At 44.6% G+C, this 15,589-nt stretch overlaps 2 protein-coding genes across 3 annotated transcripts; both read left to right on the plus strand.

Moving 5' to 3' along the window:
• The first annotated feature begins 441 nt into the window (after positions 1-441).
• Positions 442-2,092, plus strand: MYF6 (myogenic factor 6). The gene is made up of 3 exons (XM_050935881.1): positions 442-1,026; positions 1,317-1,407; positions 1,773-2,092. Exons 1-3 carry the CDS (start codon positions 508-510, stop codon positions 1,889-1,891), a joined length of 729 nt encoding a protein of 242 aa, XP_050791838.1. The 5' UTR covers positions 442-507; the 3' UTR covers positions 1,892-2,092.
• A 5,870-nt stretch (positions 2,093-7,962) lies between these two features.
• Positions 7,963-11,844, plus strand: MYF5 (myogenic factor 5). 2 transcript variants are annotated; one of them, XM_050935873.1, is made up of 4 exons: positions 7,963-8,002; positions 9,330-9,777; positions 10,658-10,733; positions 11,042-11,844. In XM_050935873.1, the coding sequence occupies exons 1-4, from the start codon at positions 7,977-7,979 to the stop codon at positions 11,227-11,229; spliced, it is 738 nt and encodes a 245-aa protein (XP_050791830.1). In that variant the 5' UTR covers positions 7,963-7,976; the 3' UTR covers positions 11,230-11,844. The 2 variants fall into 2 exon arrangements, with proteins under 2 accessions (XP_050791830.1, XP_050791822.1); XM_050935865.1 differs by lacking the exon at positions 7,963-8,002 and having other exon boundaries at positions 8,791-9,777.
• Positions 11,845-15,589: the final 3,745 nt, after the last annotated feature.

Consider the following 15,589-nt stretch of genomic DNA (forward strand, 5'->3'; position numbering starts at 1 on the left):
CGTCTATTTGGAGAATGACCGTTGCCTTTGAAACCTGGCTCTATACACCTATATTTAGCACTAGAGGAGCGAAGGAGAAGAGGTTTCAGTTTTAAGCTCCGCTGTTTGCTCTAAAATCACCCCCTCCCCCCATCTGAAACAGGGCAGATTCACACAGAGGGGTGTGGCCGCTGCCCTTTGGAATTATTCCCCCGAATCCACCTTTGCTATCCCACTTCATCCCGCGTTCGCGAGCTGAGTTTGCGTTTTTATTCCCCCCCTTTCCACTCCCCACCCCCCGCCAAACAGGAGATGTTCCCCAGACAGAGCCCAGGATACTGGTTGGAATCAGATTTGGAGGGTGATGCACCGCGACAGCTAAAAGTTGGATAGAGTTTCAGCAGCTACTATATATAAAGCAGGGGGACTTATGTCACTGCACTAATTAAATTCCATCTGGGTGGCTCCTCTGGGTTTTTTTTGAGCCTATCACCCAACTCCAGCAGGCAGAGAGGCCAAGGGGAGAGCATGATGATGGACCTTTTTGAAACTAGCTCCTATTTCTTCTACTTGGACGGAGAAAATGGAGCTCTGCAGCAGCTGGAGATGGCAGAGGGGTCCCCCCTGTACCCAGGCAGCGATGGCACTTTGTCCCCCTGCCAGGACCAAATGCCCCAAGAAGCCGGGAGTGACAGCAGTGGAGAGGAGCATGTGCTGGCACCCCCAGGCCTACAACCCCCTCATTGCCCCGGCCAGTGTTTGATCTGGGCTTGTAAGACCTGCAAGAGGAAATCGGCCCCCACCGACAGGAGGAAAGCAGCCACTCTGCGGGAGAGGAGGCGGCTGAAGAAGATCAACGAAGCCTTCGAGGCTCTGAAAAGGAGGACTGTGGCCAACCCCAACCAGCGGCTGCCCAAGGTGGAGATCCTGAGGAGTGCCATCAGCTACATAGAGAAGCTGCAGGATCTCCTGCACAGGCTGGATCAGCAGGAGAAAATGCAGGAGATTGGGGGAGATCCTTTTAGCTTCAGCCCCAAGCAGGGAAATGTAAGCACAGCGATTGTACTCAGTCCCCTCCTGCCCCCTGAAAGTCAGCTGCGAAACCGCCTTCCACTTTTTTTTCTCTCCCTCTTCCCCTTCCTTAACATAGTCTGTCAATCCAGAGCGCCGGGCCCACTAACGAGCATTTAACAGACTTAACGAGGGAAGTATAAGTCGTTGTTTGGAAGTCCAGCAGGCACCCAGGCTGCCCCGAGGAGCAGCGATCCTCTTTGCTAATATATGTTCTTTCTCTCTTTCCCTCCCTCTTTCCTGTGCGCTCTACGTGTTTACTTCAGATCCCAAGTTCAGATTTCCTGAGCACCTGCAGCTCCGACTGGCAAAATGTTTCTGATCATTCCAGAGTGCTAGCACTCAGCGCCAAAGAAGGTAAACTTCAGGATTCTCTTCACGTGTGCATAATGTATATACGCGAGTGTGTGTGTGTGTGAGAGAGAGAGAGAGAAAGAGAGACGGATCGATTCCCTTAGCGGAAAAAAACATCTTACTGACTGTGCTGAGAAAAAATGAACACTGTTATTGTATTGTACGCTTCTATACAGATATTGTAAGTTTGCTCACAGGTGTTGTTTCCTTTTTCTAATATGTGAATATCGGTCCTTGTTAGATCGTCTCTTTCTTAGGGCTATGTTCCTTTCTGTCATTCCCTTCTGTGTATTGATCGCTGTTTAAAAAAACTAAACAAAACACTCTATTTATCTTTTATTATTATTATTAATTTATTTATTAACCAGGAGCCTCCATCGTTGAATCTTCAGCCTCTAGCAGCCTTCGTTGTCTTTCTTCGATAGTGGACAGTATTTCTTCAGAAGATCCCAAACTTCCCAGCGTGGAGGAAGTGGTAGAGAAGTAGATCTGCATTTGGCATGGTAGTATTTTGAACGCAGATAACAAGGAACTCACCCCACAACCTATAAATGAAATAATGAATTAATTTAATATTTTAGCAATCCCAGACAGGGGCCTTGTTAAAGGCACTGGTAGGCAGATAAAGTTGAATCTTCTTAAAAAGAAATGTTCCTCCGATAATTGTACAATCCAATTCTTTCTTTCTTTCTTTCTTTTTTTCTTTCTTTCTTTCTTCCTCTCTCTTATGTTGTATAGACCACTGCTTTTTTATTTAATACATTTACTTGTTTTCTGGTGATCCACTTTGTATAATATTCAACAAAAAGTTCATTCCTGTCTGAGTGAAGCTGTTGTTTGGATATCCTGTTAGTATTATTTAAAGAGTTCTTAGGTTGTGTTTTTGTACATAATTTTAGTACTTTTTTAATGTAAACCGGATCCATATCTATATATATATATTTAAATTGTGGAATGTGATATTGTATATAAGAACGGCCAGATTTCCTGGGTATGTAAAATAAAGTTCTTTGTGTTACAACGGTCCCAGTCCCACTTTAAATTGTGGGCCCGATCCTGCTCCCATTAGAATTACATCTTGCCACTGACTTCAGCAGATCAGGACCCAATTCGGTCAATCCAAATAAAAAGTGTTTAAAATTAAGAGGTTGCAAATATTTCCAGCCAGGGCAGCGTCTCTTTAACTATCTAAACAGTTTCTCTTCTACTCAGAACCGCACAGAAGGTCTTCATTCTTTCCCTCTTATTTTGCGTTAGCAGCCTTCCACAGCTGAGAGTTGTGACTGCTGCTGTGTCTAGGATTGTGTAGGCCGCCTACGTTCACCCAGGCCAATGCCTCCTTTCGATCTCCCTTGGTGGAAAAAGCAGCGGAGCTACAGTCCATTTCATTAAATCGCTGGGGAAAGCGCTTCCACTCGGCTCCTGACTTATTCGGGTCTGTATTTACCCTGCATGTTTGACCTGCTGAGCTGCACATGCTTGGAGGAGCCTGCTGTACCAAGCAGGGTCAGTCAGACTCCTGTGTTTAATTAACCAGCTCCCTATGTCGCCTGAATTCTTCTTCGAGCTTCTTTTTGGGGCTGGAGAAGTTGCACTCAGCCCGCGATTGCAGCAGAATTTATGGGCCTGGCTGGTTCCTAATAGACAGCAAAGGGCTCTGACATGAGCCAGCTCCCGTGGGGTCTAGAGGGCAGAGGCGTCTTTCGAAGAAAGGTGACTCCTACCGCCTTCTCGTACCCTGCAGGGGGAGCTTAGGGCCCCTAGGGGCGGAAAGAGTTAAGTGGCTGAAAGTGGGGACCAGGAGGAAAAACAACACGTGAAGCCTTTCAGTCAGTGCCGTAGAAAAACAAACCCTAGAGCTGAGGGTGGAAAAGCAGGAGCTACTCCCAGTCAGGACTTTAGGGCTTGTAACCGATTTATTTATAATCTCGGGAAGAGGCGACCACCAAGAAACTAAACCGCTGAGTTTCTCCCCCCAGCTCCCCACCACTTCATGGTAACTAACAAGAGGAAACGTTCTGTCGCCGAGCAGTTAAAATGTCCCTTTGTCATCTCTGCTCTAACTTGAATCCTTCAGATTTAAAAATACGGTGTCACTCCCATGTTCCTTAGCCAGCATGCTGGGGGGCAGTGGCTGGAGAAAGGGAAAGCTCTCACTCCAGAAACTCTCCATTACACAGCCACTCCCTATGCTGGCTGCGTCGCCTGCCATATCAATTCGCCGGGGGCTACGTTGTTCTTTGGTTGGGTGGTGGTGGTTTTTATTTTGTTAAGTCTGCCGTTTAAACAAGAGCATTTCCAGTTGTTGAATGCTAGGATTTGTGTGTCCCAAGCAGTGAGTGATAAACAGAAACAAGAGAGGTAGGGTGTAATTCCTCCCTCACACGTTTGAAAGAAACTCTCTGCTGTATAGAAATAACAGAAGCAGGACTTTTGGAAATCTACGTTTCCAAAGAATATGGTTTTCCATACAAAAAGAGATCGCTTTTGGTAAGAGAGGGTGGCTGCTGCCCTGGCTTTCATGGAGAGCTTTAGCTTGATCAGAAATATACAAAGAAGCTTTTACTTAGCCCCGCTAGAAGCTATTAGTGTTCTTAATAATCAAGTTCAATGTCTAACAAGTAAGAGGAGGGTCCCCATCTAGTACCAGTCAAGCAAAACTCTCCCTAGCTTTACTTTTTCTGACTACAGAGGGTCGGACCTAGCCTTGAAATTGTAATTCTCCTCAAAAGGAGAATTTCATGAGTATCTCATGCACACCTTGAAAAAAAAAACCGCTCTTTCTTCCTCTTCCTAACGGGCAAGTTTTATTCACATCCTAATATTGACGTCAGGAGACTCTATTGTCCGCCTCTGTGTGGACCCCGAAATCCATGTCGTCTTCAGCAACGGGGTAACATGAGAAATTGTTTGGAGTAAGTTTGAGTAAAGAAGGTTTTTCATTAAATAAAGAAAATATTTCCCGAAGAGACGCCCTGTGACCTCAATGGCTGTCTCTGACATGCAAGGCTTCCCAATGAAAGTCCTCAGTGTGTTTGCAATTAAAATGTTTTTGTTTGATATTAATAACGATAATCTTTACCTAAGTCTGAAGCCAAAGCAAACAGGGCCCTGGAAGCACAAAATCAAGAGGTAATAACTCGGTAAAGATAAGCAGTTTGTGATTTAATCTAGCCTCTTTCCAGAGGAGGGTGGGAGCAAAGTTATCAGGTTTAAACTAATGAAAGTGATTTTCTGCCTACATTTTATTAAATGTGGAACAAAGCTCCTGGAACATGACTCCCCAAATGTCCCTTTTAAGGCCTGGCTCCTGCAGCTTCACCTGTACTGCATAACTCATAGCCTGTGTATTTATTTATAATGAGAGTAGTGGGGAGGGGGACTTGATGGACCCATTCATTTCACGGATCCAACAACCATTGTAATATAGTATGGAATGAAACAGTGAGGGCATTCACTGTAGACAATCATTGTAGTTGAGGTTCCCCTGGGGACTAGAATACCCTGGTGGAATGAAACAAATGAAATGTGGATACAGTGGTGGTCGGGAAAGATAAAGGTAGATGAGACTGGTTTTAAATCCCCACTAACTACTGAAGGACAAATGTAATGTTCTCTTCCTAAGTGAAAGGATGAAATGAAATGAAATATATTTACATTAACAGATAGTGGGCCCGCTTCTTGTTCGGGTAAAACTGCCACCAACTTCAGGGGTTGCAGAACTGGGATTGGCTCCAGCGTTGTTGATGAAATCCGAGAAGACCAATGCACACTGGTGCGATGCAGCTATATTCAAAGGGAAAAGTCCGAGCACTCGAACATTCATAAGAAGCACTTGCAAGGATCGTTATGTGGCTGTGGGGACCCAGGATAGCGTTTTGCCAGAGCTTTGCCCTTTTATGGCAAGTGTGGCTGTTTTCACCGGGAGGAGAGAGAGATGGAGGTGTGTGGGAGGGATTGAATAACTCAGCCATGTGCTCGCTTGGGTTTCCCATTCTGTAGCAGCAGGAACTAGCAACTTTTCCCATTCTCAAGGCTGCTAAAAACCCTTGTGTCCCTTTGATCTCTCTTGGGAGTCTCAGAATGCAAGCAGAGGCCAATGTCTTCTTCAGCTGGCTTCTATACAAATCCTTCCCGCAGCTCTGGCAGGTACTAATGTGTTTATTTAGGTGCGCGCAGTTCCCAGAGCTTGATGGAACCAAAAGTTTAGCACGTCGTTGGAGTCCCCTGAATATAGGTCCAACTGGGAAAGAGTTTTTGTTGCTAGTTAGTTCTGGAGCCGGATTGTTGAAGGGGACCTCGGATGGTACGGTTATTACAGAATTGGCTATTTATCCAGGAGCTAAAACTTCCACCTATTTAGCGTGCCTAAAAGCAATTTGAACTAATGGAACAACACGTCACAAAATAAATCCTGCAAACAATTATTGATATACACTGGAACAAATCCTTATCTTGCAGTCTACACTCAGGCAAAAGTTCCACCGACCCCGACTGGCATTTTGCCTGAATTTTCGAGAACAGCTAGTTTCCTCTGCATTTTCTTGGCTGGGACTGTAATGTGTATTTTTAACAAAGGATGCCCCAAAATAAAACCTCAATAAATTTAGACTCAGCTATTAAATTTTGTAGTCCTGACCCCCTGAGTTTGCGCAGGCAAACTCAATGGGAGTTTTTCTTAAAGTGGGGGCTAAAGTAACTGCCTCTTGGCTTCAGCTGTCTTTACAATTTATATATAAGATCTGGTGCTTTTAAAATACTACATTAATACAGCCCCAACAAGGGAATTGTGTTCTGCAATCAGTATCCCACACTCATCAGTACCCAATTTCTTCACTTCACACGCCCCGGTGGTTAAACTTTGGGTCATATCTGTAAAGATGGTAGTAGTATGTGATAATATTTTCATACACCGATATTTACATTTCATTCCTGAACGTTCTGCTCACATTTTGTCAGTTGAATTATGTAACATTTTCCTTGTTTGGTTTGGTGTTTCATTGTTTTGTTCCGTTTTTCGAAGTAAAGTTAAAGTCAAGCCATTTCAGAAGAGGAGAGAAAAGTCACGAAATACAATCTGCTGGTCAATAATTTTGCTGTTTTAAAAAAACAATTCCTTCTTTTATGTTGGGTGAAAATAATCCTAAACTAGTCAGAAATGTGTTTTAAATATATCTATATATTAAAAGTAATTGTAACAGCACGATTCCTACTGGCTGAGGGATGCCTTTGAAACGCTGTGTTCTTTTTTCTGCGAAGTTTTCTTGCTATTTAAAAAAAAATCTCTATATTTTGTACTCTGTTTTAACAAGAGTTTGAAAGTTGTGTTGTCTCATTGTCGGCATTTCAATCCCCAGATCTCAAAAACCCACCACCGCTCCCCGCTCCCAGCAACCTCATTAACCAACCTTATCGTTTGTGTTTTTTCCTGCTTCTTTTAGTTCTACTGGACAGATTGCTGCACGTTTGCAAATTTGTTTTGAGATCACTTTACAAAAGGAAGCTGGCACCTCTAAGGGATACTAATTACAGATTTTCCTGAGTGACAGCATCTTTTTTTCCCAAAGATTCAGGAAGAAGGGAAACAACCTTCAGAATTCCCCTAAGACTCTTGGGAAGGGCACATTTCTAAACAACCTCAAACACGCTGAAAAAGGGGCTACAGATTCGAATGCAAGGAGAGGCACAGACAATATTTTGGAAGGCATACCAAAGGGGGTGGGCATTGTTACTACAAGATATATTGTACACACTTGGAGAGAAACCACCGAAAGATGATCACAACAGCTGTACCTAGCACTTTAAAGACCAAATTCATTTGTGCCCAAAGCATAGATCTGTAAACAGGTCTATTTCAGCCAGCGAGAACATGCTACATTAAAATATCCGGGTGCTACAATCCAAGAAAGTCTTCAAGTTACTGCTGACCAGAACCGCTTTATTTGGCTGATGATTTCTTGCAAAACCACTGAGAACTGCAACGTTTCAAACGCGGCCAGCTGAATGTCAACCTGGACTTCATTAGAGAGAGCTGAAATTCAGACCTTTGCTTTTCTGTAACTCTATTCCTTTATCAGCGCTATGGCTTTAATACAGTATTCATTTCAAAGGGGGCTCACTGCCCGTTTATGGCCCTAAATAAACTGGAACAGTACAGATGTAGCCTTTCCAACCGCTTAGATAATAATATACCAACTTTTTGAAGGGAAGTGGACAGGGTTTTATTTATTCAACCTTTTATTTCTTCCTCTGATATATTTTAAAGTGGGATTTCACTGAAAGCAACAACAACATTCCCCTAAGGAGACTGAATAGCTATAGATCAATTATCAGATGGATTCTCCTCTGGGTGGCTTGGAGCTCGGGGTATACTGTATAAAGAGATACATGGCTTTTCAGACTACCTGCTCCAAACTGAAGCCTAATTTCTCCTTTTCCAAAGTGTTTGCGGTCCACAGCCTACATCAAGGTAGTAGTTCAATAAGCTTTCTTACACAGAATTCCCTGCCAGACTCCTTTACTTAAAGGGGGTTTGAATAAAATGACTAGACCAAGAAAAAAACTGACTGGCTATGTCAGCTGCTGCTCCGAGAGCAAGGTTAGTCAAAAATGCTTCTGCTGGGTACCGAGAATAACTCGCATAGCTTGGGCATTTCTGAGGGGGTCGTTTGGAAACCGTTTTATTTAACCCGAATAACATATAAAAGCCAGCTGAATGTGGCCAAAGGGTTCCTGCGCTTTGGCGAATGCCTGTTAAATGGCTTCATTACCACTTTAATGGCCCTTTAACAATTTCAATGATCTGCTACTTTGTCTCTGGAAGGCTTTTGTCACCGACCTGTGTAAAGTTACTCAGGGACTGTGGGGTTAGAAATTTTACACTTCCAGGAGGGGTTTGTTGCACTAACAGCTGGGACGCATCTGTAACGGTACAAGTTTGTCTGAAAGCAGAAAATTAGTAAACCCAAAGCACTGCTGTGCTACTGCCTCTAGCACCATCAGGCCACAGGGAAGAGAGCAAGGGGTGGCAGAGAGATTTTCGTAGGCAAACAAATGCAATGGTCTTATGTGAGTACCGTTTCTGACATGATCAGGGAGCACTAAAACCTGAAGTTTAACTGAAATGTCGTCTCCCCCCCCCTTCATTGTTAAGTGACAAAGTTATTGTTACGCAGGAATGATTTTCTAGCTTTGTCTTCGTCTTTTTTTTAAATCTTAGTAATCGAATCAAAGGACAAAACATCCCCCAGGAAAATGAAGGAAACGGATCACAACTATAAAAACAAAGTGAGCCAGTCTGGTTCGAACTGTAACATTGATTGTGAGAAAATCAAATGATTAAAAACGTTCACCGTTTAAGTCCCGTGACTATGGCGAATAAAGTGAGACTGTATCCTATTCACTCCATAATGTGTTGGAAGATGCTTATTTGCAGGAAATGTCACGTTTTAGGGTTTCTTTCCCATCGTTCCTGCTCTTTATTTTTCACACCAAATTGCGAATCTCCTACTTTATTCTAACTTTCGAGTTGTTGCGATCACTGAAAAAGTTTATGCATGTTAAAATGTAATAAACTCATCAGACAGTCAGAAGGAGCGGTGCATAGCAAGTTGTCTCCTGGGGATTGGAGGGGGTTTGCCCAGACAGCCCCAGCAGGGGTTGTGGAGGGATATGCTAATAAAGACTAGCCTCTCTGGACCAGCCTCCCATAACAACATGTATATATAAAGAGCCCCGTGCCCCAGAGAAAGGACACTTTGCTTCGCATCCCTAATTACTTAGGAAATTGCCCAAGAAAACTGCAGTGTGATGTGCTGAGACTGGCTCGCTGCAGTCCAGACCTAGCACTGCTCTGTATTAGCTGTTGTAAAGATGGAGGTGATGGACAGTTGCCAGTTTTCTCCATCCGAGTTCTTCTATGACAGCTCCTGCATCTCTTCCCCGGAAGGCGAGTTTGGGGATGATTTCGAACACGGGCTTGCTGCCTTCGGAGCCCACAAAACAGACGGCCCGTGGTCAGACGAAGAGGAGCATGTCAGAGCCCCCACAGGGCATCATCAAGCCGGCCACTGCCTCATGTGGGCTTGCAAAGCCTGCAAGAGAAAGTCCACTACCATGGACCGGAGGAAGGCAGCCACCATGCGCGAGAGGAGGCGCCTGAAGAAAGTGAACCAGGCTTTCGACACTTTGAAGAGGTGCACTACTGCCAACCCCAACCAAAGGCTCCCCAAAGTGGAGATCCTGAGAAACGCCATCAGGTACATCGAAAGCCTGCAGGAGGTCTTGAGAGAGCAGGTAGAAAACTACTACAGCCTGCCAGGACAGAGCTGCTCTGAACCCACCAGCCCAACTTCCAGCTGCTCCGACGGGATGGTAAGAGACGGACGTTTCGATCACGTAAAACTCTTTGGGTTGTAAAGGTGCCGACACAGGCAGGTTACTCCGTTAATTCAGAGTTCTGCTGCGTGGTTTAAAGGTAGAAGAGTGAAAACGCGGTGCGTTTATTAAGATCCCAAGGAAACGTTAAGTGCGCTTCGGAAAATGGTCCCTTTCCAGGATGTGATTCACATGGTGTTCTGCATGCAAACAGCCTAGCAGTGCTGTGGGGATGAGGGACTTCATATGTGCAAAGGGGGCAGCTTTGTTGCCCTGCAGGGGATGAAGATAAATAGAAAACAATCTCCTGGGTAGTGATCATAGCATTCACCACTCGATTCTCCTTAGTGTTTTTGTAGACAAGCTCTCACGAAGTACCGCATGGAACATGGACAACGGAGAATAGGGAGTGAAGCCTTTGCTTACTCCTTCCCCCCTCCCCCAGCCCCCAGTAATGTTACAGTTGTCATGAAAAAAATAGAGGGCAAGAGGGGATCCCACCCAGCTGAAGCCTGGCCCAGAGGAGCTGTTGATGCATTTTTTCCCGAGCGCGTTTGTTCCATCAGTGCCAGGTTTTAATGCGCTTTCGCTCTGGGAACGTGTCCTCTTACTGACTCGCTGTGCCTTCCTCCTGCTACCAATCCATTCTCCATGGTTAACGCGGTGCACATTGCGGATGGGCCTGCCTTTTGCCACGCTGCCCCTCACGCCATCAGCCGCTGGAAACTGAGCTAATGTCAGCAAATGTGCCAAAGGCGCGGTGGGGTCTGAGGGTCCCGCTGCAGAGTTAGCAGGGCCCCAGGCTCAGCCTGTTGGAAGCCAGCACACAAAGTCGCGCACCCATGAGCTCTGTGCACTCATGTCTTGTCTGTTCTAGGCCGAATGCAACAGCCCTGCCTGGCTCCGGCGGAACAGCAGGTTTGACACTGTCTATTGCCCGGACACACACAGCGGTAAGCATGAGCACAGGGCTCGGGCCAGCGAGTTGCTTAACTACGCGACTCCGCCGTGAGTAAGGTGGGAGCGATGTAGGTCGAGAGGCAGCATCTGCCATGAGTTTTCACCCTCCCAATCTCTGTGCCGGGCGGTGGTATTTACAAACGATGAGGTGCGCTGCGTGTGGGCGCCTGGACTCCAAAGGGCTGGGTGGGGATATGGTACAGGAGCTGGAAATTAAATCATAGCTACTTAGCTAGTTAATTCACGTTTCTTGACTCATGTAAGTATTTATCTATTACTTTCGCCTTACTCTGTTCCACAGACAAAAGTACTACACTGTCCAGCTTGGACTGTTTATCCAGCATCGTGGATCGTATCTCTTCCACCTCCGATCAAGCTGCGCTGCCGCTTCTGGACACCGCCTCCCTCCCTGCAAACGCCAGCCTCGATTCCCAGCCAGGCACCCCTAGGACCCCTCCTCATTCCAGGCTCATCTATCACGTATTATGAGCTCTGAGACTTGAAACCAACTCCAGCCACTGCTTTTACGTGGGGAGAAAGAAACTCACGCAATGAACTATGCAGGTGGAATCCACGCGTTTCAACCTATGTATATAAAGGAGAAGCTTTTTAAACTGTATGTTTGTGAATAATGTTGCCAGGAGATGTATTTATCTAACGCATTCTTGACACATTTTAGTCCTTTTCTGACTTTTCTTATATTGTTACCAGCTTAGCTTTTTGGCTAGCGTAAACATTGTGCGCAGTAAACAGAAGGCTGTAACAAGTGGCTTCCTACGAAGTTTTTATAAAAATGCTAACGTTATATTTTCATAATGGTCTGTCTTAACGCTCTTGGTTAGAGGAGGCACTTTTATTCCACCTGACACAACAAAACAGGTAAAAACTCTCTTGCAAACAACATTAAACATATTTGTCTCATCAGATACAAATGTGTGAAATACAGAGAAAACATTGTTGCCTAATGCTCCATAGTTTATTTCCATTCATGGGATGCTTTTTGTTGTAAGTTCCTCTGTATTTCTGTGGGGACCAAGGGTTCTCAAAATAAAAGATCTGAAATTGTCAAAGGTTGGAAATACATGGTATTCTGAAAACCCCGCTATAAATAAAAAGTGTTATTACAGAAGTGGTTCCTTTTGTGGTTCTTTAAACCATCTCCAAATATTCAGGACTCTAGCCATTTTTTTTAAATTATTTCTAGCTCTTCCATATACTTACCAATTCTTTGAATTCATCATGCTAATAATGGTATGGCATATTGCACATTTAATCTAGAGGCATCCCAAAGTCTTTTACAAACTAAAGCCTTGGTCTTGCAAAAAGTTAGGCACATATTTAACCTGAAGCCTATGAATAGTCCCTTTGAGTCCGGTGGCACTATTCAAAGCAACTGCATAATATTTGCAGGATTAGGGCCTAAAGATACAATGCAGCACTCCCGACATGAGTGACTCTTCCTCATGCAAGTAGGGACATCCATGGGACTACTCAGAAAGCAGGGGTTTGCAGGATCAGGCCATTATATAACACGTTAACAACAAAGACCTGCTCCTATTGCCATTGATTTCAATTGGAGCAGAACTGGTCCCCACCTCTGCAGTCCTTATTCTGGCAGACCCCACCCCCATTTATTTCTGTGGGAGTAAGGGCACAGTACAAATTACAAGATTTGGCCTTAATACTACATTGTCACTTTACCATGTGCCAACTGCATGATTTGGCTCTTATATTGTAGGCAGACTCATAGGTGCTGGAACTAGGGGTGCTGGGGATGCTGCTGCACCCCCTGGCTTGAAGTAATTTCCATTATATACATGGTTTACAGTTTGGTTCAGTGGCTCTCAGCAATCCAACTATACAAATTGTTCTAGCACTGCTGGGCAGAATTGTACTCTCTCTTACACTGTCTGTGGCAAAGGACTACCAGTGTAACAGAGTAGAAGTTGGCAGAGTTGATAAAAACAAATTGCAAACTATCCCTTTTTTCCACAACCCCCAAACCACAGTTCTTAAGGTTCACAAAACTCATTATTTTGCCCACATTTTCTTTGTTCCACCTCATATGATGGAAATGTATGCATAATTCATAGATGGCAACAGAGTCACACAGCATTAGAAATTGCCAGCCAGCCTTTGCAAAATTATGATCTTTTTAAAAAAATATTTCCTTTCATTTACCAAGTCACTTCAGCTAACATGTTCTATGATGAAAAGATTCCAGTCATTAGTAATGCTCTAACTATAATCCAAGAATGGTTTCACAGCAACGTCCAGAAAAGAAAAATGGATTCTTTTAATAAGTGCTCAAGAGTATCTAGCATGAGAAATTATCCTCTCGGTGTCAGGTCTCTTGGACGAAAGGTGTATAAACTTTACTAGCATGGGCTTATGGATATATCTGGCATATTCGTGTTGTTGTTAGCAATGGATGGCTCAGAGTAGTAGTAATAGGATACAGAGCCTTTCATGTCTAAGGACTTGTCTACACTGCAGGCTCACTGTGTGTTATCTCCTGAACCTTTGCCCAAAGCCCTCATCCAGGGGAGTATGGATCAGAACCACATGTTGACCAGTGACCCATCCCTACCTACCTTCCCACTTTACAGTGTGGAGATAGCAGAGCGGGTACCACCTGACCTTGAGCCAACATAATCCTACACAGCCATTGGCACAATTCCCTGAACTTGTATCTTCTTGCCCTTCTACCTACTCACTTCTCACTTGCCCTCTGTGCACTGGCAGCTAAATGGCATTTAACCTGTCTTTCCCCATGCAGTTTAATTCAGTTTCTGCACAGCTCAGCCCAGCTCTGCCAAACAACAAGAGGCCCACCACAGAGCATGCTGCTAGCTGGATGGAGAAGCACCCCAGGGTTGTAGTTAACTGTTGGTGTGAATACTCCAAAGATCATGATTGCATCCACAGCTCCAGCAACATCCACCTCTATGAGACCATCTCAAAGAGGCAGGCAGAGCTGGGCACCCACCAGCCTCATTTGTAGGGCTGGGAGTGTATGAAGCACCTGAAGCAGCTGGATGAAAAAGCAAATGAAGGGAGCAGCAGGTTGGCCACTGCGCTGACAAGTTACTCTTTCTGTGATGAGTTGGACCCACTTGCCACCACCCTCAGCACAGAGATCACCATCTTGTATGAGGGAGGTCTTGTTTGCAGAGTGAAGGAAGGGGGAATAGCAGTGGAGGAGAGCCTGTGGAGCCAGTATGAAACTGGGAACTGAAAGCTTAGGGTAAACCCATGTGGACAGACAGGCAAATGGTCATACAGAGGCAATTATCTGAGGGCCTGTTTGGAGCAAGACCTGTGTAACATCCTGGGAAGGGAGTGGTACACAGCCAGGGGTCAGATCTGTGTGTGGTGAGTGCTGTCCACTATCTTTGTTAGTGTTGTAGGAAATTATAGTCTTAAAAAAAGGAGGGATTTCTTGGTTATGACCAATACAATTATTGTTATGTAGGATATTGCATGCTAGTAGGGTGTGTTTAGCTTTGATTGGGAGTGCAAGCTATGGCATTCCCATAACCCCCCTTTCCTGTGCCTGTCCCTGCCCCCAGTCACACGGATGCATCGTGGGGGGGGGGGAAATTACACACATCATTAGTAGCTCTTTCAGAGTATCGTTGTAGTAAATGTTAACAAAATATGTAAAGGACTGCAGGTCTGGCAAACATGAACACATATTTATAAATATATTGTTCTTTAATAACCCAGTCACGCCAATCTGATTATATATATTCATGCCTAGCCTATCAAAACATTGTTCCACATCATTGTCCTATAGGAGACAGCATAGATTCTAAATCCCAGGGGCCACAAGATGTGGCAAAGGTCCTTTTGTCCTCAGTGTCTGTTTCTCTTGCTCTGTCCATTTGCAGCAACCTGTCCATTACAAGCAGGGGGAGGATGAGAGGATGGATGGGGGACTCTGCTGATGGCAATTCTCAGCAACCTAACACAGTACACTGTTAATATTTGCCTTAATTTTCTTTCACTCCTGGAAGGTGATGCTTGAAAATATTTCATATATAAAGTACTGCAGCTTGTCAGTCAAATTCCTTGGCAGGGCAAACTTGCTCTAACTGCCTGGGTATCTCACTCAATTTCTCCACTCAGGATATGCTCTTTGACCACCAGCCACCCCAAAACCCCCTTGGCATAGACATTTGGGTTTCCTCCACTTGCCTGGAAAAGCGCCTCTTTCCCTCCCTACCCGCCAATCTTGTACTCTGACCAGGGTGATGTCCTGTTGGGCTTTGGTGGAATTCAGCCCAGGTTTGTAGAAAGCGTAACCAAAAATGATCACTTGATCGCTGTTTTGCATCTTCTTTGAAGTGAGCTGGTGATCTGACTCTATTTCCCTTTAGAGATATATCCTCACCTTAAAACTACCGTCACAAATGGCACTAACTGGCTGTTTCAACTAGGAGGTAAATGTGCGTGGACTAACTTGACTTAACTATCCAGCTCAAGTTTGGTACGATAGTGTGGGGATAGCTGCACTACTGACATGGGGCATGATCTGCTAAGTACTCTGTATGCAGAGCTGCCACTGAACTCAAGTGAATTTTGTTTATAGGACTGGCCCCCCTCTGTGTGACTTTGGTGTATCTCATTTCTCTTTGGGCCTCAATTTTCCCCTTCTTAGGTGAGGATAATAATACACAGCTACTACCCAGGGAAGTTGTAAGTGTAAGTAATTATATGTAAAAGTGCTTTCAGAGCCTTGGACGAAAGGAGATATAGCAGTACAAAGTGTTAGTCCCCTGTAATCTCATTATGGACATTCCAATCCTTAAACTCTTTCAGTACCAGATAAATGTTTTCAATCATG

Source organism: Gopherus flavomarginatus, chromosome 1 (assembly GCF_025201925.1).
Source record: "Gopherus flavomarginatus isolate rGopFla2 chromosome 1, rGopFla2.mat.asm, whole genome shotgun sequence".
In the NCBI taxonomy this organism is placed as follows: domain Eukaryota; kingdom Metazoa; phylum Chordata; order Testudines; family Testudinidae; genus Gopherus; species Gopherus flavomarginatus.